This window comes from Cetorhinus maximus, chromosome 23 (assembly GCF_964194155.1).
Source record: "Cetorhinus maximus chromosome 23, sCetMax3.hap1.1, whole genome shotgun sequence".
Taxonomy (NCBI): domain Eukaryota; kingdom Metazoa; phylum Chordata; class Chondrichthyes; order Lamniformes; family Cetorhinidae; genus Cetorhinus; species Cetorhinus maximus.
This window is the reverse complement of record NC_135901.1, coordinates 34679135-34702191: the sequence shown is the minus strand read 5'-3', so window position 1 is coordinate 34702191 and position 23057 is coordinate 34679135. Positions and strand designations below refer to the sequence as shown.

The 23057-nt window shown below is 44.7% G+C and overlaps 2 protein-coding genes across 2 annotated transcripts in view; both read left to right on the top strand.

Annotated features, from left to right (window-relative positions):
• LOC144697491 (uncharacterized) overlaps positions 1–23057 on the top strand; it is a 1380819-nt gene that overhangs the window by 230093 nt on the left and 1127669 nt on the right. The window lies entirely within an intron of this gene.
• LOC144697462 (uncharacterized) overlaps positions 15652–23057 on the top strand; it is a 99889-nt gene continuing 92483 nt past the window's right edge. Inside the window, 1 exon segment of the mRNA XM_078569434.1 lies at positions 15652–16627. Within this exon segment, the coding sequence (XP_078425560.1) occupies positions 15705–16627 (923 nt within the window). The 5' untranslated portion in view covers positions 15652–15704.

Sequence of the window (23057 nt, the reverse complement as noted above, 5' to 3'; positions counted from 1 at the left end):
TACTTTGGTTTACTTTATGACTATATTTCACTTTGACTTGATTTGTTACTTCCTCTTGCTGGTGTTCCTTACTGAAATCCAGGTAGCTACCTCTTTATAAATGTTATGGATTTTTTTTCTAGTTTTAAGCTATTTAAACACACTCCCTAACAACAACTTCTCACCAACCAAGTTTTCCTGTAATGTCACTCTTGAGTTTTTTTTCAAACTCAGCCCACTGCCCAATCGGAGGTGTTCCTCACAGGTCTGGCTGTCTCCTCTCCCAGAATGTGAGACATATCGGGAAGGACCAGAAGGGAAAGTTTACCTGTGTCACAGCCACATAGGATCTCACTTGTGGCTTTGATAAGAACTGTTTTCGAACTGAGGCAGGGCAGAAACCTGATTGGAGGGATTCAAACAGGGAGTTCTCGGAAATATGGACATGGATTTGGGAGATTACAAAATGTTTCAGGATTTTTGAAAGGAAAGTGAGGCTGGAGATTAGGCGGCAGCATGCAAAGATGGAAGAGTGAAGGGTTTGTTTTTATTTAAGGGCATTGTAATGATGGAAGGTTTAAAGGCGAGAGGCACAGTATCTGAAAAGAGAGAACCATTGACAATGACGGCAAACATGGGGAAGTTGGATGGTCAATAGTTTAGTGGGAATAGGGTCGATGGAGCAGGTGGTGCACACAGAGGTCATGAGAGGAGATGGGAGAGAAACTGGAAAAAGATGTGTTCACGGCTCAGACATTGGGGGAAATTTAGAGACAGTTTGTCCCGGTGGGTTAATGGAAGGGAGGGAAGCAGCAGAGTCAGCTGATCAGATTTTCCCAATCTTAGTGATAAAGAAGCTCCATGAGCTCCTCACAATTGCTGTTGGGGGTGAGGATGGAGGAGACAGGGGAGAGGGAGAGCCCTTCAAAAGGAACTAGCTTGTGTTAGAGATATCAAAATGACTCAACACGCTGTTTATCGAAAAGCTGATTTATTCCAATTTTATAAAGAATCTGTAACTGGGCTGAAGTTTATTAACATCAGCAGAAACACACTCCAATCAATATGCTTCAGACAAGAATATCATTGGGAACTAAATCCAACCAGAGCAGTTACTTGTGAGCACGCTGGTGTCTCAGCAGATTGGATAATTGAGTGAATCCCTTCCCACACTCTGAGCAGGTAAATGGCCTCTCCCCAGTGTGAACTTGCTGGTGTCTCAGTAGATGGAATGACTGAGTGAATCCCTTCCCACACTCGGGGCAGGTGAATGGTCTATCCCCAGTGTGAACTTGCTGGTGTTCCAGTAGGGTGGATGGATCAGCAAATCCCTTTTCACATGTGGAGCAGGTAAATGGTCTCTCCCTAGTGTGAACCCTCTGGTGTCTCAGCAGGATGGATGAATCGGTGAATCCCTTCCCACAATCAGAACAGGTAAATGGTGTCTCCCCAGTATGAACTCGCTGATGTCTCAGTCGGCTGGTTGAATCAGAAAATCTCTTTTTACACACAGTGCAGGTAAACGGTCTTTCCCCAGTGTGAACTTATCTATGTTTCATTAGGGAGGATGAATCAGCAAATCCCATTTTACACACAGAGCAGGTAAACAGTCTCTCCCCAATGTGAACTCGCTGGTGTCTCCGCAGGTGGAATGACTGAGTGAATCCCTTCCCACACTTGGAGCAGGTGAACGGCCTCTCCCCAGTGTGAACTCGCTGGTGTCTCAGTCGGTTGGATGAATCAGAAAATCCCTTTCCACACACTGAACATGTGAATGGCCTCTCTCCAGTGTTTGTGCGCTGAGGAATTTCCAGCTGGGATGGGTGATTGAATCCCTTCCCACAGTCCCCACATTTCCATGGATTCTCTCCAGTGTGACTGTGTTTCAACAGGTCAGATGATCGGCTGAAGCCTCACCCACACACACAACACGTGTACGGTTTCTCCCTACTGTGTACGGTGCTTTTTCCTTCCATGTTTAATCAGGCGACTCCGTCAAATCCTGATATGATGTTTGGTTTCAGTTTTCCGACTGCAAATCCTCCCCTTCTAATCCTCTGTGAAATTGATTTAAAACAGAAATAAGGGAGCGAGAGAGAACCCACAAAAACACAAAGGCAGGTTGTGAAATTGAGCTGAATGAATCTGGTAATTTGAGGGGCCGGCACTAGGCAAAGGTGACCATGAAAACTGCTGGATTGTCATTGTCTTCAGTTCCCGCTACAAACTCCACTTCCTCGTCACTGACTCCATCCATCTCCCAGGCAACTGTCTGAGGCTGAACCAGACTGTTCACAACCATGGTGAAATATTTCACCCCAAGATGGCTTCCAACCACATATCCACATCATCACCAAGACCGCCTATTTCCACCTAAAAACAGAAAATGTCAGAAATACTCAGGTCAGGCAGCATCAGTGCAGAGATCAAGAGTTAATTTTTCAGGTTGTGATGACCCTTCCTCAGAACTGTGGAAAGATAGAAATGTAATAGGTTTTGAGTCAGTGAAAGGGGGATTATGAGGGAAGAACTAAAGGCAAGGTCTCTCATCGGGTGGATCCGCCTCAGTAACATCGCTGGACTTTGTTTCTGCTTCAGCTCAAACATTTTTGAAACTCTACGTAGTCTACTTGGACTTCAGCAAGGCTTTTGAAAAGGTCCCGCATGGGAGACTAATAACGAAGGTAAGAGCCCATGGGATCCAAGGCAATTTGGCAAATTGGATCCAGAATTGGCTAAGTGGCAGGAGGCAGAGTTTGATGGTCGAGGGGTGTTTTTGTGACTGGATGCCTGTGTCCAGTGGGGTTCCACAGGGATCGGTGTTGGGTCCCTTGCTGTTTGTGATATATATATATAAACGATTTAGACTTGAATGTCGGAGGGTTGATCAGTAAGTTCGCGGATGACACGAAAATTGGTGGGGTGGTAAATAGTGACGATAACCTTAGATTACAGGAGGATATCGATAGGCTGCTCAGATGGGCTGATCAGTGGCAAATAGAATGTAATCCAGATAAATGTGAGGTGATGCACTTGGGCAGGACAAACAAGGCACGGAAATACACGATGAATGGTAGGACCCTGGGAAGTACCGAGGATCAGAGGGACCTTGGTGTGCATGTCCACTATTCTCTTAAGGTAGCGGGACAGGTAGATAAGGTGGTTAAGAAGGCATATGGGATACTTGCCTTTTTTAGCCGAGGCATCGAATATAAGAGCAGGGAGGTTACGCTGGAACTGTCTAAAACGCTGGTTAGGCCACAGCTAGAGTATTGCGTGCATTTCTGGAATCGGCATTATCAGGAGGATGTGATTGCACTTGAGAGAGTGCAAAGGAGATTTACCAGGATGTTGCCTGGGCTGGAGAGTTTCAGTTATGAGGAGAGATTGGATAGACTGGGGTTATTTTCCCTGGAGCAGAGGAGATTGAGGGGGGACATGATTGAGGTGTATAAAATTATGAGGAGTATGGATAGAGTAGACAGGAAGGAACTTTTCCCTTTGGCGGAGGGATCAATAACCAGGGGGCATAGATTTAGGGTAAGGGGCAGGAGGTTTAGAGGGGATGTGAGGAAGAATCTTTTCACCCAGAGGGTGGTGGGAATCTGGAACTCTCTGTCTGAAAGGGTGGTAGAGGCAGAAACCCTCACAACATTTAAGAAGTATTTGGATGTGCACTTGCGATGCAATGGCATACAAGGCAATGGGCCTAGTGCTGGAAAATGGGATTAGATGTGCTTGTTTGACCGACACAGATTCAATAGGCCGAAGGGCCTTTTTCTGTGCTGTAGACCTCTCTGACTCTGTGAATCTCATCCATTCCTTTACTCCCTCTAGACATGTCTATGCGGACACTTTCCTATCTGGCCTCCCACATTCAAACTCCATAAACCTGAGATAATCCAAAACTTCACTGCCTATCACAGACTCATATAATTGTGAGAGCATTGAAGGAGGCCATTCGGCCCTTCCTGTCTGTAAAAACTCTCTGAATGAGCAATTCACTTCATGCCATTTCCCCACCTTCTCCTCATAAACCTGCACATTCTTCCTTTTCAGGTCCTGATCCTCTTGAATGCCTTGATTGAAGCTGCCTCCATCACAGTCTCAGGCAGCACATCTTAACCACTCGCTGTGTGAAAAAGTTTCTTCTCATGTCTACATTGATTATTTTTTCTTAAATCTGTGCCATCTTGTTCTCTATCCTTTCACCAATGGGAACAGTTTCTCCCTCTCTACTCTGTCCAGACCCTTCAGATTTGATTGAGGTATTCAAAATCATAAGTAAATCTTACTTACACTGTGTCTCTTCCTCCCATCACCATTCTGCTCATTGACCTACACAGGCTACCAGTGAAGCAATACCTCAATTTTAAGATTCTCATCCTTGTTTTCAAATCTCTCAACAGTTTCTCCCTCTGTTTTTTCCAGTCCCTATGATCATTGAAATCTTTTTACACAGACAGAACAGACAAACCTTATTCCTTCCACATTCAATGCTGATGATAGTCAGGTCCCGATGAACGGAGCGAATCAGTTCTTGATGTGATTCTTGAATTGAGTTTCCCGTCTGTTAATCCACCCTTTCTAACGTCCTGTAATAGAAATTTAGAATAGCCATCACTGTCAGTCCATGATAGAAATAGAGAAGAGACAAACATTCCTCTGGGTTTGAGTTTGCTGTGTGTAAATCCTCCCCTTCTAACCCCCTGTAAAAGGAGTTTCTAAAATCCATCCCTGTCAGTCCAGGGTAGAAATTCACAACATTCTCTCCTCCTGCTACCTGGACCAGAATGACCGCGCATGCGCCCTGCTGCACATTGGCCCCTATAAATCCGGAAATGTGAGGGGCGGACGAGGCCCCGCAGCTGCCGCCGGATTTGCAGCAAAGGTGGGACCTTTACATTCCTACTGTGGGTTTGGTGCCTCCGCTGGGTGTTCATGAACCTGCCACACCCACTCCGCCACCTCCATTACCCTCCTACAGTCGGTTATTTCTCACTAGTTGCAGAGCTGAGATGATCACAAACCCCGGAGCTGCAGCACCCACTGCGCATGCGCCGTGCTCCATTTAAAGCACGCCACGGCGCATGCGTAGACGCCCCTGCAGTGAGGATACGGCACATTCTGTGTCGCTCCGAATGCTGGGTAATGGTCCCGCCATGGAAAGGCGATCGTGTTGAATAGATAATGTTGTGGGATTTGACTGCGATGGAGCCATAGTGGAAGGATATAAAATTATTAAATCCCTTGATCAATAAACCAAAGTGCACACGCCCTGCACCATAGTTCTGTCCTGAATGTAATTGGCAGCAGAACAAACCGCTACGCTGGATGTGAACTCACTTGAGTCTCAGCAGATCGGGTGAATAATTAACTTTTTCCCCCATACATGGAACATTTAAGCAACGTCCTGCCATTAAGAATGTGCTGATTATGGATGAAAATCTTTAAAAGATGGAATTTTTAACATTGTTAAAGGGCAATAATGAACTAAATGGGTTTTTCTGGCAATGCTCGTCACCATTGCTGACACTGACTGTCAATTACACGCTTTTATTGATTCATTGAATTTAAATTCCACCAGCTGTGATCCTGATTCCCAATCAGAAAATTCTGGAAATACTCAGTGATCAGGCCGAGACTGTGGAAAGAGAAATATTTGATGGCTCAGGCCACTGAACTTCCAACTGAATTGGAAAATAAGTTAGAGATACAATAGATTTTAGGAAAGAGCACAGACAGGGAAAGGGAGAGGGGGGAAGAACAGAAGAGAAGGTTTGTGATTGGGTGAATACAGGAGAGATTAAATAACAAAAGGGATAAGGACACAAGGCAAAAGCTATGGTAATGGAATGAGTAAATAAACTAAAGGCGGGAGAGCCATTCTGTACCTGTCGTCTATTTCTGCTCTGATTTGAAATGTGTTGCTTCTCTGTTGACCCATATGACTTCTGACCCACACTGAAAACTCTCAATTCTTCCCCATCATTACAGAGATTTTATTGAGCAAATACACACAAATCATACAGGAAAAGTCTCAATTTTAAAACACTGAAATACCGAAACATGGAAATATTTACGACAGAAGTTGGCTGTTTGATCCATCGTGTCCATGTTGACAGAAAAAGAACAATCTAAAGAAGGGTCATTCCGACTCGAAACATGAACTCTGTTTCTCCCTCCACAAATGCTGTCAGACCTGCTGAGTTTTTCCATCATTTTCTGTTTTTATTTCAGATTTCCAGGATCCGCAATATTTTGATTTTATATTATTATTAATTATATAAAAGAACAATCCAGCTCAATCTCACGTTCTAGCTCTTGGTTTGTAGCTGTGTGGGTTACATCAGCTCAAATCATTTTCCAACTTTTCTTTAATCCAGTGGGGGTTTCTCCCTCTCCCACCAGTTCAGTCAGTAAGTTCCAGGCCCCACACCACCTGAGTGAAATAAATTGCTCGACAGCTCCCCACTAACCCCTCCATTAATTCTGTTAAGTTGAATTGCTGGTTTTACTGTGACTCTGTTGGTGCCACTTTCTCCTGTATGTTGGAAGGTTCTGACGTCAAATCCCATTATTAAGATTTGAGCACAGCAATCAGTTAACAATCCAGCAGGGTACTGAGGGAATCCTGCACTGGCGGAGGTGTTTCTTTGAGATTTCAAGCTGAGGTCCCCTCTGCCCTCTCAGCTGAATGTAAAATATCCCATGTCACAGTTTCAATAAAGAGCAGGGTCCCATGTCCTGTCCAATATTTATCCCTCAATCAAAATCACAAGAACATATTCTCTGCTCACTATGACGTTGCTGTGTGTGGGAGTTGCTGTGTTTCCTACATTACAAAGTGAATCCACTTCCAAAGTATCTCATTGACTGGAAAGCACTTTGGGATTCCAGTGGTGGGGAAGGGCGCTATATAAATGTGAGGATTTCTTTATTTCTAAATCTATGTCCCTGGTTATTCATTTATCTACTCACGGAAATACTTCCTTCCTACCCACTCTATCTCGGCCCCTCATAATTTTATGCACCTCAATTAAATCTCCCCTCAGCCTCCTCTGCTCGGAAGAAATCGAACCCATCCTACCCAATGTTCCCTTGCAGCTCATTTTGATGTGAATAAGGATCAGGGGGAGTTTCCAATACTCTCTCCTAATCTTATGATTCAAATCATTCTCATCTGGATCCTGTTTGCTATTGGTCCACCAGGAAGTGGAATTCTAATTCTGTGACTCTGAGCAGTTTTGGTGGTACAGGGGCTTGAGTGGAATTTGCGGGTTACTTTTGGTCACTTTTAAAGTGTCATCATTCATTGTACATTAAGCCACATTTACAATCTTGTCTCTCACTCTTCCAGTGAAGCTGGGGGCAGTTTTCACTCTGAAACCACTAACTGTGATATTAACAAGGCGGGATGGAGAAAGACTCAGTTTGAGCAGTGACACTGCCAGAGGAATGGAGAGCTGGGGTTCACCCATGAAAGCAGCAAAGTTTAAAAAAACTGATGGCCCCCAGTGTGGGGAATCTGCCCAACTTGGGGAATCAAACCCACAACTCAAATATTATTAGTTTCATGCTCTAAAAACTGAGCTAGCTGGGCATGCACCCACATAAGTTCACATCACTTATCATAGCGAGATTAATGCCTGAATGCAATGGTGGAGAAGGAAATTGACACCCAGAAGCCCAAGGGTCCAATGTTTTGCAATACACCGAGCACAGCCTCAGGAAAACACAAGGAGATTACATCCCTGTCACTAAGTTCCAAGTAGCATTTACACAATACCTAACTGCACCTCCTTCCAAACATTGTGATTTATTTTCCTCAGGATTTGTCCTTGGATTTAATACTTACCTGCTTTGTGTGCTCATTTTGAAATCAGATTCCCTTCAATGTTCAACACATGGACAAATAGGGATGGACAATAAACGCTGCCTTAGCCAGTGACACCCACATCGCATGAACGAGTTAAAAAAATTGAATTGCAAACCTGACGGACAAACAATGGAAAACAAGTCACTCACTAACACAAATCCCATGGTGCTCATTTTCAGATACACAACGAACAGCCTTTCAATAAAGTGAAAGAATTTTACAGTGAAAAGATTGAGAAAGTTGGTGTGACTTTTATTTGTGACTCACTCACTCGGTGTCCTGTAAATGCTGCTCAGAGGTTTAGTGACCGGGATATAATCGTTTCCCTGAGTCTGTGCTCAGTGTATTGGGAGGTTTGGCCCGGGTTGGAGTATCTTGTGTCCCAGGGATGGGCAGTAACCCGCTGATTGAAGCTGCAGTCGCCGCTTTCTGCTGGCAGCGGGTGATTGGAGAGTGCGGGGCCGGAATATTGTTGCTTTTCTACTTTTCCCTGTCTCACTCACTGTGGAGCTGAGGAAGAGAGAATAATTGATGGGTTTGTTTGAAACCAATAACTTCACAGGTTATGAAACCTGTGAAACTTATGAAACTTGCGTGACATGTAGGTACTTAGTAGGTCTAATTGTTTTGTCATTACATTTAAAATGAATATTTTAAATAAAACTGTTTGTGCGGGGACTCACTGGATAACAGTCGAGGTGACATTTGGGAGATATTCTCTTGTTGCTCATGTACCCATTGACAATCGGAATTGTGTGAAAACGAATGCTGATGGAGAGGAATCAATGAAAGCTTCCCCACCCCCTCGTGCATGGTCTCAACTCACCAACCTTTCAGTTAACAGCCGGACACGCTAAGCAATAGCGCCACAGAAACTGATGGAAGTGCAATTCTGCAAGATGTCCTAAACCAAAAGGTCAGCGAGTTAAACCTTCACATTTAGCTGTGTTAAGTGTTCTCTGCACAAAAATGACCGTTCAAACTGTCTGTCTTAAGTCTCTGCTCCGCTTAACATCTCCTGTATCCCTCACATTTTCACTCTAGGGTCACACCAAGTCGGAGGAATTACAATGGGGTCTCACTGGGAAAAGGTTTGTGAAGTGGTGCTGTATTAATAGACACAGAATCATTATATTTAACACAAAACTGTTTTATTTGACTTTTATCCACAACATTAACCCCTATATCTATCTGGAGTTTATAAATATCAGCAGAAACAGACCCCAATGAACACGGTTCAGACCTGGATGTGATTAACAGCAAAATCCAATCACAGTAGTTACTCATGAGCTCGATGGTGTTTCAGAAGGCTCGATGACCGAGTGAATCGCTTCCCACACTCAGAGCAGGGGAATGGTCTCTCTCCACTGTGAATTCGCTGGTGCACAGTGAGTTTAGATGTTTGCCTGAACCCAGTCCCACAGTGAGAGCAACCTGAATAGTCTCTCGTCAGTTTGAACTCACTTGCGTGTCACCAGGGTGGATACCTGAGTGAATTCATTCCCACACTCGGAACAGGTGATTGGCCTATCCCCAGTGTGACTGCGCCAATAAGTTTCTCGCCCAGAAAGGTAACTAAATCCCTTCCCACCATCTCCACTTTACCACAGTTTCTCCCAGGTGTGACTGTGCTTGTGTTTCAACAGGTCAGATGATCGGCTGAAGCCTCATCCACAAACAGAACACGTGTACGGTTTCTCCCCACTGTGAACGGGGCTTTTTCCTTCCATTTCCAAAATCTAATGATATTCAGGTTGCGATAATTTGGGCAATTCCTTCAGATTCTGATGTGATATTTGGTTTCAGTTTCCTGACTGCAAATCCTCCCCTTCTAATCCCCTGTGAAATTTATTTAAAACAGAAAAAAGGGAGTGAGAGAGAACCCACAAAAACACAAAGGCAGCTTGTGAAATTGAGCTGAATGAATCTGGGAATTTGTGGGGCCGGCATGAGGAAAAAGTGACCATGAAAACTGCTGGATTGTCATAAAAACCCAACTGGTTCACTAATGTCCTTCAGAGAAGGGAACCTGCCACCCGGTCTGGGCCCACAGAAGACTGGTCTATGTGGGAGGAGAGAAAGAAGGGGCATGGGAAATGGACTATGTGAATCTGCAACTCAACCAGAATGTTGACAGAATCAACCCAACTCACAGCCCACAGCACCCAGAATACAAGGGCAGCTGGTGCATGGGAAAACCATCATCTCCAGGACACACACCAGCGAGTTCACACTGGGGAGAGGCCGTTCACCTGCTCCGTGTGTAAGAAGTGATTTAATTGATCATCCAACTGCTGAGACACCAGCGAGTTCATAAGTGACAGCAGGGGTTGGATTCTGTTGTTATTGCTGCTGTTAATCACATCCAGTCCTGAACCATGTTCATTCTGACAGTTGGGGTTTGTTTCTACTGATGTTAATAATCTCTGTAGCTGGGCTGGAGTTTAATATTCTGGAAATCAGTTTGTTTTACTTTGTAGCCTTTACTCTTCAAATAAAGTGTCTTTCTTCGGGCTGTTCTCAAGGTTTTGAAAGATGGAACCAAACAGTGATTTATTTGTACTTCTTGCAGTTTAGTTGCTGTATTCACTGCTCACGATGCGATCTGCTTTACATTGGAAAGAGCAAACACAGATTGGGTGATCACTTTGTGCAACAACCTCCGTTCAGTCTGTGAGCTTGACCCTGAGATTCTGGTCACTTGTCATTTTAATTCTCCGCCCCACTCCCACTCTGACCTCTCTGTCCTCGGCCTCCTGCACTGTTCTAATGAAGCTCAATGGGAGCTCGAGGAACAGCAGCTCATCTTTCAATTCGGCACTTTACAACCTTCCGGACTCAACATCGAGGTCAGCAGTTTCTGCACCAACAATGAGTTGTCAGGATCTGGAACATTCTACCTGAAAAGATGCTGGAACATGACTCTATCAGGAATTTTAAAAGGGAGTTGACAGGGACTTGAGAATGAGGAATTTACAGGGTTACAAACAGAAAGTGCATGTGTGGGACTAAACACAACTGCTCTTTCAAAGAGACAGCACAAGCACAAAGGGGTTGAATGGCCTTCTTCTGTGACGTAAGTTTCTATGATTCCAGGAGTTGGCCATTAAGCCCCTCGAGCCTGTCCCACCATGCAATCAGGTCATGGCTGATCTGTGACCCTTTGTCTCATGTCCCTTCATTTATACCTTGGGTTAGCAAAGATCTAGCAATGTCAAATTGAAACTGAACATTGATCAAGCATGAACTGCCAATTCAGGAAGAGAATTCTAAACCTCTTCCAACTTTACCTGAAGAAGATTTTCCTAATCTCAGTCCCGAAAGGTCTGGCTCTAATTTTTAGACTATGTCCCTTGGTCCTGGATTCCTCAAACAATGGAAATAGTTCCCCTCTATCTACCGCATCATTTCCAATTAACATGATGAAAACTTTGAGAAAATCCACCTTAATCTTCTAAATTCCAGGGAATACCACCTTCAAGGTGAGATGATGAATACTGGCAGAAGGAATAGGGAGAGGCAATAGATACTTATTGGTACAGTCCCAAAGAGAGTGCAGGGACAGGAGGACCTGGGGGTTGATGTGCACAGATGTTTGGGGGCTACAGGACATATTGAGAGAGCAGATATCAAAATATACGGGATTTTGGGCTTCATAAACAAATATAATGTGCATTAAAGCAGGGAAAATATGCTGACCCTTTATGAAGCTCTGGTTAGGTCACAACAAAAGTATTGCATCTAGTTCTGGTCTCCACACTTTAGGAAAGATGTGAGGGTCCTTGAGAGGGAGTAGAGGAGATTAATCCAGAATGGTTGCAGGAAAAGGGAATTCAGTTACAAGGTTAGATTGGAGAAGCTGGAGTTGTTCTTCTTGGAGTTACAGAGTTGAGGGGAGATTTGATAGAGATGGACAAGATTGTGACAGGTTTAGATAAGGTCGACAAAGATAAAGTTGCTTTCATTAGGTGATGGTACAAGGATTAGGGGGACACAGATTGAAGGTTATGGACAATAGATACAGGACAAATGCATGGTGGAACTTTTTAACACAACAAGTGGTAATAACCCAGAACTCTCTGCCTATGAGGGGAGAAGGAAGTGGAGATGATCAATGATTTAAAAAGGAGATTGGATCGGCGCATAAGGGAAATAAACTTGCAGGGCTTTGGGGATAAACAGGGGAATGTGACAGACTGGGTTACTCTACAGAAAGTCAGCATAAACCCAATGGACTGAATGGCCTCTTCCTGTGCTGTAATTACTGTGGTTGAGATGCAATCTAAGCAGTATTTTGAATATCTTCGTGCATTTCCAGTCACACTGATAACTGAAATCTTTTCCCACATAGAGAACAGACAAACCTTTTTCCTTCCACGGTCCAAGTCCGATAATATTCAGGTCCTGAGGAATCGAGTGACTCTGTCAGATCTTGATGTGATGTTTGGTTTGAGTTTCCCTGTTTGTAAATCCTATCCATCTAATATGCTGTAAAAAGGAGATTATAAAAAAATCCATCACTGTCAGTCCAGGATAGAAATTGAGGTGAGACGAACATTTCTCTGGGTTGGAGTTTGCTGTGTGTAAATCCTCCCCTTCTAACCCCCTGTAAAAGGAGTTTCCAAACACTCGGTGTAAACTGGGCTCCGGGAGTTTCTAATCGGGGTTTGGAGTTCTACACCGGGAGTTTGTGAACCCTCCCAGTCCCCCCTCCGGCTCCATTCCTCTCCTGCACTCGACCCTTTCTCACCCACTGGACTTTCCACCCCACCCCCACTAGAGCTGTACCTTGAGTATCCTGCCATCCATTCTTAATTAGCACTTTTCTTAGATAATATCACCACCTTCAACACCTCTTTGTCCTTTTGTCTGTGACATCTTTTGATTATCTGCTCCTATCACTGCTTGCTTGTCCCTACAACCACCCCACCCTCAACTTCTCCCCCCACCCACCTTAAACCAGCTTATATTTCACCTTTTTCCTAACTATACTCAGTTCTGCCGAAGGGTCATGAGGATTCGAAACGTCAACTCTTTTCTTCTCCGCCGATGCTGCCAGACCTGCTGAGTTTTTCCAGGTAATTCTGTTTTTTTTTTTGGATTTCCAGCATCCGCAGTAGCTTTCAGCTTTTTGTTTTTACCCCTTCATCCTGGTCCCGCACCGGTACTGCGCATGCTTCACCTCAGCTGGGCCCCGCCCCTTATTCACTCCGATTGGTCGGAGGACCAGCCGCTCTCTCTTGGCCCTCCTCTTCCTATTCGTCTGGAGCTGCCGTCAATCATTATGAGCTGGCGCATGCGCAGTGCATGGAGACAGACGGTAGGAGAGCTCGAGCGAACGGATTTAAAATGCGAGTTTTGGAAAGACCGAGTATAGACCCAGAGCCGGAAATAAACCCGTGAACATGGGTAGGGCCGGCGGGTGGGTGGGGAACCTTCCTCAACTCACGGTGTTCGCCCGAATCCCTCAATAAGAGCCATTGCTCCCGCGTTTCACGAAACGAGACGACAGTTTAGGCCTTTTTCCGGAAGTAAATCCTCGGTGACGACCGCCATCTTGGTGCGGGGCAACGAGCGACAGAGCGCATGTGCGACCAGCATCTTTGTGAGGGGCAATGTCTAACGGCGCATGCGTGGCTGCCATCTTTACAGAGGCTGCAGACCCGGATGAATGACTGCAGGAGGGACAATAAATCAGAGATAGAGTTTGGTGTGAAATCAATGGGTTGTTGTAAACCAGGAGATCAGGGTAACAGTCAGAAACAACAACAACTTCTATTAACATCATAAATCATCCCAGTGAGCTTCACAGGGAAATTATAAAATAAAGTGTAACACCCAGAGGCATAAGGAGATATTAGGGCAGGTGACCAAAACCTTGGGCAAAGAGTTTTAAGGAGAGTCTTAAACAGTCGCTTGGTTGTACAGAACTTGAGTATTACTGAAAAAAGGGACAAGCTGTCAAAGCTTTTCGACTTGCACTCATCAGGACAGATGCAAGAATCCCAAATTTCAAAGGGAGCAACAATATTTCTGCATGAAAGAAGGGTGCTGATTGGTTGGCCAGTCAGTTCTGATTGTTCGTTGCCATGGAGAATACAGCAGGGAGCTATTGTCGCCCGTGCTTTTGTTTAATTCAACAAAAGGCCCTATGCCTGGACTTGTTGGTTCTGCCTGCAGGGGACAGGTCCCTGTGTATTAATATATGAAGCTCCCCGCAAGCGTAAGTGATACACATTACGAACCCAACTGATAACTTTGAAATTTGGTGTTCTTGCATCTGTCCTGATGAGCATAAGATAGAAAATTTTGACGGAATGTCTCTTTTTATTAATACTCAAATGTCTTGAAGGAGGAAAGTGTGGTAGACAGAGGGAGAGGTGTAAGGAGAGAATTTCAGAGCTTGGGGATGAGAGAACTGAAGGCATGATGGAGCCAAGGCCAGAATTAGAGCAGTGCCGATAACTCAGAGGGTTGTGGGGTTGGAGGAGATTACAGAGCTAGTGAGGAATGAGGCCATGGAGGTATTTGAAAATAAGAATGAGAATTTTAAAACCAAGTTGCTACTTGACCAGGAGTCAAGGCAGGTCAGGAAGCAGATGGGTGTTAGAGGAAACGGCCTCACTGCGAGTGAAGACACAGGCAGCAGATATTTGGATGGCTTCAAATTTACAGAGGGTAAAATGTGGGAGACCAGCCAGGAGTGTGTTGGAATAGTCGAGTCTGGAGGCAACAACAGCAGAGATGAGGGTTTCAGCAGCAGATTCACTGAGACAGGGTGAGCTCGGGTGATAATACAGGGGTGGAAACAGGCGATCTGAGTGATGGCACAGATATGAGGTCAGAAACTCATCTCGAGATCAAGTGTAACACCGAGGTTGTAAACAGACTTGTTTAATCTCAGACTGTTCCCAGGGAGAGGGATGGAGTTGGTATCTGGGAAATGGAGATTGGAGCAGGGACTGAAAACAGTGTCTTCAATCTTCTCTGTGTTTAATTGGAGTTAATTAGTCATCAAGAAGAGAAGCAGGAACTGGAATGGGCCATGAGACTGATCCCAGGTTTAACTCAGTTAGAGGGGGAGAGAAGGAAGGAAGGAAACCCTGGGAGGTTTGGAGAAACCACCTTCATGATCGCTCATTAAATCACCACGCAGTAAGTTTTGGACACAAGGTTAACATCTGCTATTCTGTATGGTCGGTCAGGGGGTTTCAGATTAATGTTTTCTCACGAGTAATGACTGAAGTGAATGATCAGACATATTGTTATCTCCAGTTGTAGAAATTTGTTTAAAAAATACAGAAAGAATTGTCCAAAACTGTTTGGATTTCAGCACAGGGAGGAGGGAGAGTGTGTGGGATGGGGATTTGCAGCTTTGGGGGAACAAGACAGGAAAAAATGGTCCATAGAAACTAGAATTGTCTGCTCTGAATTTCTATCCTGTTCTTACAGTGATGGCTATTGTAAACTCCTTTTACAGGGTATTGGAAGGGGAGGATTTGCAGACGGGAAACTCAAACCAAACATCACATCAAGATCTGATAGAGTCACTCAATTCATCAGGACCTGAATATCATCAGCCTTTGAATGTGAAGGGAGAAATGTTTGTCTGTTCTGCCTGTGGGAAAAGATTTCAAACATCAGTGTGACTGGAAAAGCACCGAGACACACACACCCGAGTAAGAGTGTTCCAGTGAACTGACTGTGGAAAGAGCTTTGACCAGTTACACAGCCTGAAAAAACATCACACCATTAACAGTGGGGAGAAACTGTACACATGTTCGGTGTGTGTGGACGAGACTTCAACTGATCATCCAGTCTGGAGAGACACAGGGATACCCACACCATGGAGAAACCGTGGAAATGTGGGGACTGTGGGAAAGGATTCAATTGTCCTTCCCATCTGGAAACCCACCGACGCAGTCACACTGGGGAGAGGCCATTCACCTGCCCCGAGTGTGGGAAGGGATTCACTCAGTCATCCCAACTTCTAACACACCAGCGGTTACACACTGGAGAGAGACCGTTCACCTGCTCCGAGTGTGGGAAGCGATTCACTCAGTTATCCAGCCTACTGAGACACCAGCCAGTTCACACTGGGGAGAGGCCATTCACCTGTCCTGAATGTGGGAAAGGATTCACTGGTTCCTCTGACCTGCTGAAGCACCAGCGAATTCACACTGAGGAGAGGCCGTTCAGCTGTATTTCCTGTGGAAAGAGATTCAGGTCTTCATCTAACCTGCTGAGACATCAGCGACTTCACACTGGAGAGAGGCCATTTACCTGCTCCGAGTGTGGGAAGAACTTCACTCAGTTATCCAACCTTCTGACACATCAGAGGGTTCACTCGGGAGAGAGACAGTTCACCTGCACAGTATGTGGGAAGGAATTCACTGGGTCCTCCGACCTGCAGAAACATCAGCAAATTCACACTGAGGAGAGGCCGTTCAGCTGTACGTCCTGTGGACAGAGATTCAGGGCTTCATCGAACCTCAATGTACATCAACGACTTCACACTGGGGAGAGGCCATTCACCTGCTCCGAGTGTGGGAAGGGATTCAGTCAGTTACCCAACCTGTTGAGACATGAGCGAGTTCACACTGGAGAGAGACCATTTATCTGTTCCAAGTGTGGGAAGGGATTCACCCAGTTATCCCACCTGCTGACACACCAGCGAGTTCACACGGGAGAGAGACCATTCACCTGCTCCGAGTGTGGGAAGGGATTCACTCAGTTATCCAACCTCCAGTCACACCGGCGAGTTCACAAGTGACTGCAGGAGTTGGATACTGCTGTTATGGTTGCTGTTAATCACATCCAGCACTGAACCATATTCATTCGGACAGTTGGGGTTTGTTTCTGCTGATGTTAATAATCCCTCTAACTGGGCTGGAGTTTAATATCCTGGATCTGTAGCTGATTGTGTTCTCGGGGCTGCAGTGTCCCTTTAAGAACAGCTGTCTCTGATATTTCCCCATAATTCAGGAACTTTAATCAGAAATTAGTTTACAACAAGATTCTGAACTTTTACTTCAATCCCAAATTGATCTTTGGTACGAACTCTACAATTCAGTGTGTGAGAGGTTCCACTGATTAACATCTCCAATTAGAAAGTGCTGATTAATCCTTGCTGACAGTTCTTACTGACTTGCACATTACTCACAGTGACACCTCCATTATCCACCAGAAAGAAGGGGAATGGGAAATGGTGGAGAATCGAAAGTTCCCAAATTGTAACCCTCCCGCCTGGTACAGAAATCCCATTGGCACGGGAATGGAGACAAGTTCAATCCAAGTAACGGACTGTAAGAAATCATTGTCTAATAATCCTATAAAAATCTTCAGAAATTTATGGAATGTTAGAATAGCTCACTCTCTCTCTTGTGAAGAAAGCTCCATAGCAGCTTGCTGGCTGACAAACACAGGACAGGCCTGTTATCTCTGTCAAGAACATGTCTCTAGCACAGGCCCTGAAACAAGACATTTCTAACCCTGATACAATTGGATCTCATGACCCATACGTAAACCAACTGCCTGTGTAAAGGTTAAAACAGGCTCTCGAGAGCACAGAGATATTGAAGTGATCTACACTGGCTTCAGCCCAACACCCACACTCTGGCTCACAGCAGTTAACCGTTCAGAGGAGACGGTCACCACCAGCTACAGAGACCAGCATTCACTCTGCGTCATCCGTCCGTTTATCCTCCGGGACCAGTAAACTGTTCTCACATGTCATAGGTCATATGTTTTCCTGTTTATTTAGCTTACACATCATATTTAAACTTTTGCTTCTCAATGAACTACTTTCAAATCACTTATGAGCTCGACCCTGTTTTTGGGTAATCTGTGACTCCCAAACCTAAATCTTACCAGCCAGAATGAAGAGGGCAGCTCTGGTCATCATATTATAGAAAAAGATATCAAGTCACTGAATCGGGCCCAGAGCAGATTTATAATGATGATGCCAGAAGTGTGCAGGTAAACGTGTTAGGAAGGGATTGACAGACTTGGTCTCTTTTCTCTTGAGAAAGTAAGGCTGAGGCTAATCGAGGTCTTTAAAATGATGAGAGATTTTGATCGAGTGGATACAGAGAGAACATTTCCTCTTGTGGGGAAGAGCATAATTAGAGACCATCAATATCAGATAGTCACCAAGAAATCCAATAGGTAATCCAGAAGAAAATTCTTCACCCAGTTTAGATTAGGAAAGATGGGAGGAGGCTCTAGTGGAGCATAAACACCAGCATGGACTGGCTGGGCCGAATGGCCTGTTTCTGTGTCATGTATTCACACTCCTGAAGGGTCTGGTTCTAACTTTTAACCTATCACACCTATTCCTCGACTGCCTAACCAGTGGAAATAATTTCTATTTACCCGCTGTTCCCCTTAATATTCTCGATTCTCCTGTTACTGTCACTGTTAATCACATCCAGAACTGAACCATGTTCATTCTGACTGTTGGGGTTTATTTTTACAGATGTTAATAATCCCTGTAATTGGGAAGGAGTTTAATATCTTGATGTCTGTTAAATAAATCAGCTTTGTTTCAAACACACACAATGTCGAGTCCTTGATTTCTCCAGGATAAGAGGAGACTAATTGATGTCCTGTTCCCAACTGCTCCATTTTTGGATCTTTTCTCTTTTCTCACTCTAGATTATTTCAGTTCTCATACCTCTGATTACCCTCAGGGAAAAGTCCCAGCTCCCCACATGTCCCAGAGAGCCTCTTTTCACCTTGGGATCCAGGGAAGCCTCGGTATTAAAAACAGAAAATGTTGGAAATAATAATCCATACTTTTCCAAGTGCAAATTGATTTTGTCCTGGATTATTGGCTCCAGCCTTTCCCCACCACTGATATGAAGCTGATTGTCCTGGAATTGCTGTATTTTTGAACAGGGGTGTAACATTTACAATCTGTCAATTCTTTGACACCACAACTATATAAGGAGGATTGGAAGATTGTGACCAGAGCCTCCACAAGTTCCATGTGAAGGATGCTGTCTCTGACAGTGCAGCAGTCCCTCAATGTCACCCTGGAGTGTCAGCCTAGATAATGTGCTCAGGTTTATTAATATTTCCTCTTGTTATTGATGTGGGTCATTAAGAAACAATGGACTCTTATGATGTCATCCAGTCCCAGTGCGATGATGTCATCCAGTCCCAGTGCGATGATGTCATGAAGACTATTAAATACCAGCGGAGCCTTAGTGGTGAAAACAGTTTTGTTCGAGATGGCAGCAAGTCCATTACTGATAGATCAGCAAATGGAATTAATGGGAAAGAAAGTGAGGCAGCTGATGAACATCAGGAATAGTGTTGTGAATTATGAAGATGAGAAACATGTACAGTATATGTCCCATCTCCCGACACGCTGCCCCCATCTCCCTGCACTCTGCCCCCATCTCCCCGCACTCTGCCCCCATCTCCCCGCACTCTGCCCCCATCTCTCCGCACTCTGCCCCATCTCCCGACACACTGCCCCCATCTCCCGAGCAGCCTGTCTCTACCGCTGCTGAACCCACACAGGATGCACCATGTTGAAGCCAGAGGAAAGGACTGGGAGAGAAATTATAATTCATCAAGGGTGTGCACATGGGGGTTTGACAAAATATTAAGTTTCCTGTTTTTAACAATGAAACATAAAACGCATCGATTGGAACCACTTCCAGCTCTTGTCCATTCTGACATCCCGTGGGTCAGCTCACCCTCTCACTGGGTTCATGCTGAATGTCAATCCAGGCTGGGAGCCATTGGGTGGATGTGCAATGGGTGGATGAGTGGCTGAAGGAATGTTCAGTTCACAGGGAGGGGGATGGGGGAGGGGGGTTGGTGCTGGTGGTGGGAAGTGTTCATTCTGAAGGAGTCCCACCTGAAACAGTGACCATTAACTTATCACTTTCTAATGGTGATTGAACTGTTGTTTATTTCCCCAGATTTGTTCTGTTCAGTATTTATATATTTTTTGTTTTTGCTAAAACATGTTCTTGTTCTGACACTGAAATCCAGAGGATTTTAACTCTGTTAATGTCAATCTCCAACGAGTACACAGGAGGACTCAACTGGTCCAAACTTTTTATGGTATCAATAAACCAAGGTCCTACAATATGTTTATTTGGGGAATTGTTTTTCTTTGAGACCCTGGACAGTCAAACTATGTCCCAAAGTTCAGATTTGGGCTTTGAGCCTGGGCTACGGGGCCCACGTACATGGAGCACCATTACTGGATGCCCTTCATCCCCAATTTTAATCACTCCACCATTGGTGGCCAGGCCTTCAGCTGCCTGGACCCTAAGCTCTGGAATTTCCACCCTAAACCTCTCCACCTTTCTAATTCACTTTCCCCCTTTAAGACACTCCTTATAACCGACCTCTTTGACCACGCAGTTGGGCATCTGACTGAATATGTCCTTATGGCCCTGTGAAACTTCTTGGGACAATGTATTATGTTAGAATCTCGATTTAAATATAAGTTGTTGTAGTTCAGCCAGAGCTGATCACTCATTGAGTGAGTGAGTCTGTATCAATGTAACACAGGTAGACACAGCTTAGAACCATAGAACCATATAACACTACAGCACAGAAAACAGGCCATTCGGCCCTTCTAGTCTGTGCCGAAATATTATTCGGCTAATCCCATTGACTTGCACCCAGTCCATAACCCTCCAGACCTCTCCCATCCATGTATCTATCCAATTTATTCTTAAAACTTAAGAGTAAGCCCGCATTTACCACGTCAGATGGCAGCTCGTTCCACACTCTCACCACTCTCTGAGTGAAGAAATTCCCCCCAAACCTTTCCCCTTTCATCCTAAAGCCATGTCCTCTCGTGTTTATCTCTCCTAATCTAAGTGGAAAGAGCCTACTCGCATTTACTCTGTCTATACCCCTCATAATTGTGTAGACTTCTATCTATTCTCCCCTCATCCTTCTACGCTCCAAGGAATAAAGTCCTAACCTGTTTAATCTTTCCCTGCAACTCAACTCCTTAAGACCCAGCAACATCCTAGTAAATCTTCTCTGCACTCTTTCAATCTTACTGATATCTTTCCTGTAGTTAGGCGACCAGAACTGCACACAATACTCCAAAGTTGGCCTTACCAATGTCTTATACAACCTCACCATAACATCCCAGCTCCTATACTCAATACTTTGATTTATGAAGGCCAGTATGCCAAAAGCTTTCTTTACAACCCTGTCTACCTGTGACGCCACTTTCAGGGAATTATGTATCTGAACTCCCAGATCCCTTTGTTCCTCCGCACTCCTCAGTGCCCTACCATTTACTGTGTATGTCCTACCTTGGTTTGTCCTTCCAAAATGCAACACCTCACACTTTTCTGCATTAAATTCCATCTGCCATTTTCTGGCCCATTTTTCCAGTTGGTCCAGATCCCTCTGCAAGCTTTGAAAGCCTTCCTCGCTGTCCACAACGCCTCCAATCTTAGTGTCATCAGCAAACTTGCTGATCCAATTTACCACATTATCATCCAAATCATTGATATAGACAACAAACAACAATGGTCCCAGCACAGATCCCTGGGGCACACTACTAGTCACAGACCTCCAGTCTGAGAAGCAATCATCCACTACCACTCTCTGTCTTCTCCCACACAGCCAATTTCGAATCCAATTTACAACCTCTCCATGGATACCAAGTGTCTGAACCTTCTAACCTCCCATGTGGGACCTTGTCAAAGGCCTTACTAAAGTCCACGTAGACAACATCCACAGCCTTTCCTTCATCTACTTTCTTGGTAACCTCCTTGAAAAACTCTACAAGGTTCGTTAAACACGAGCTACCACGCACAAAGCCATGCTGACTATCCTTAATCAGCCCTTGGCTGTCCAAATAATTGTTTATCCGATCTCTCAGAACACCTTCCAATAATTTACCTACTACTGACGTCAGGCTCACTGGCCTGTAATTACCTGGTTTATTTTTGGAGCCTTTTTTAAACAACGGAACAACATGAGCTACCCTCCAATCCTCCGGTACCTCACCCGTGGCTAAGGACATTTTAAATATTTCTGCCAGGGCCCCTGCAATTTCTACACTAGTCTCCCTCAAGGTCCGAGGGAATATCATGTCAGGCCCGGGGGATTTATCTACCTTTATTCGCTGTAAGGCAGCAAGCACCTCCTCCTCTTTAATCTCTATATGTTCCATGACACTACTGCTTGTTTCCCTTCCTTCCTTATACACTATGCCAGTTTCCTGAGTAAATACTAATGCAAAAAAACTGTTTAAGATCTCCCCCATCTCGTGAGGCTCCACACATAGACGACCACTCTTCAAGGGGACCAATTGTGTCCCTGATTATCCTTTTACTTTTAATATACTTGTAGAAACCCTTCGGGTTTACCTTCACATTACCTGCCAAAGCAATCTCATGTCTTTTTGCTTTCTTGATTTCCTTCTTTAGTGTTTTCTTACATTTTCTATACTCTACAAGTACCTCATTTGCTCCATGTTCCCTATACCTGCTAAACACCTCTCTCTTCTTAACCAGATCGCCAATATTCCTTGAAAACCATGGTTCCCTATGCCTGTTAACTTTGCCTTTAATCCTGACAGGAGCATGCAAACTCTGCACTCTCAAAATTTCGCCTTTGAATGCCTTCCACTTACTGAACACATCCTTGCCAGAAAACAACTTATCCCAATCCACTCTTCCTAGATCCTTTCTCATTGCCACAAAATTGGCCTTTCTCCAATTTTGAATCCCAACTCGAGGACCAGACCTATCCTTATCCATAATTAACTTAAAACTAATGACATTGTGATCACTGGACCCAAAATGTTCGCCTACACATACTTCTGTCGCCTGACCTGTCTGGTTCCCTAATAGGAGATCAGGTATTGCATCCTCTCTCGTTGGTACCACTATATATTGATTTAGAAAACTTTCCTGAACACATTTGACAAACTCCAAGCCATCCAGCCCTTTTACAGTATGGGAGTCCCAGTCAATATGTGGAAAGTTAAAATCTGCTACTATCACAACTTTCTGTTTCTTACATCGGTCTGCTATCTCTCTACAGATTTGCTCCTCCAATTCTCTCTGACTATTGGGCGGTCTATAATACAACCCTATAAGTGTGGTCACACCTTTCCCGTTCCTCAGCTCCACCCATATGGCCTCTGTAGACGAGCCCTCCGGGCTGTCCTGTCTACACACAGCTGTGATATTTTCCC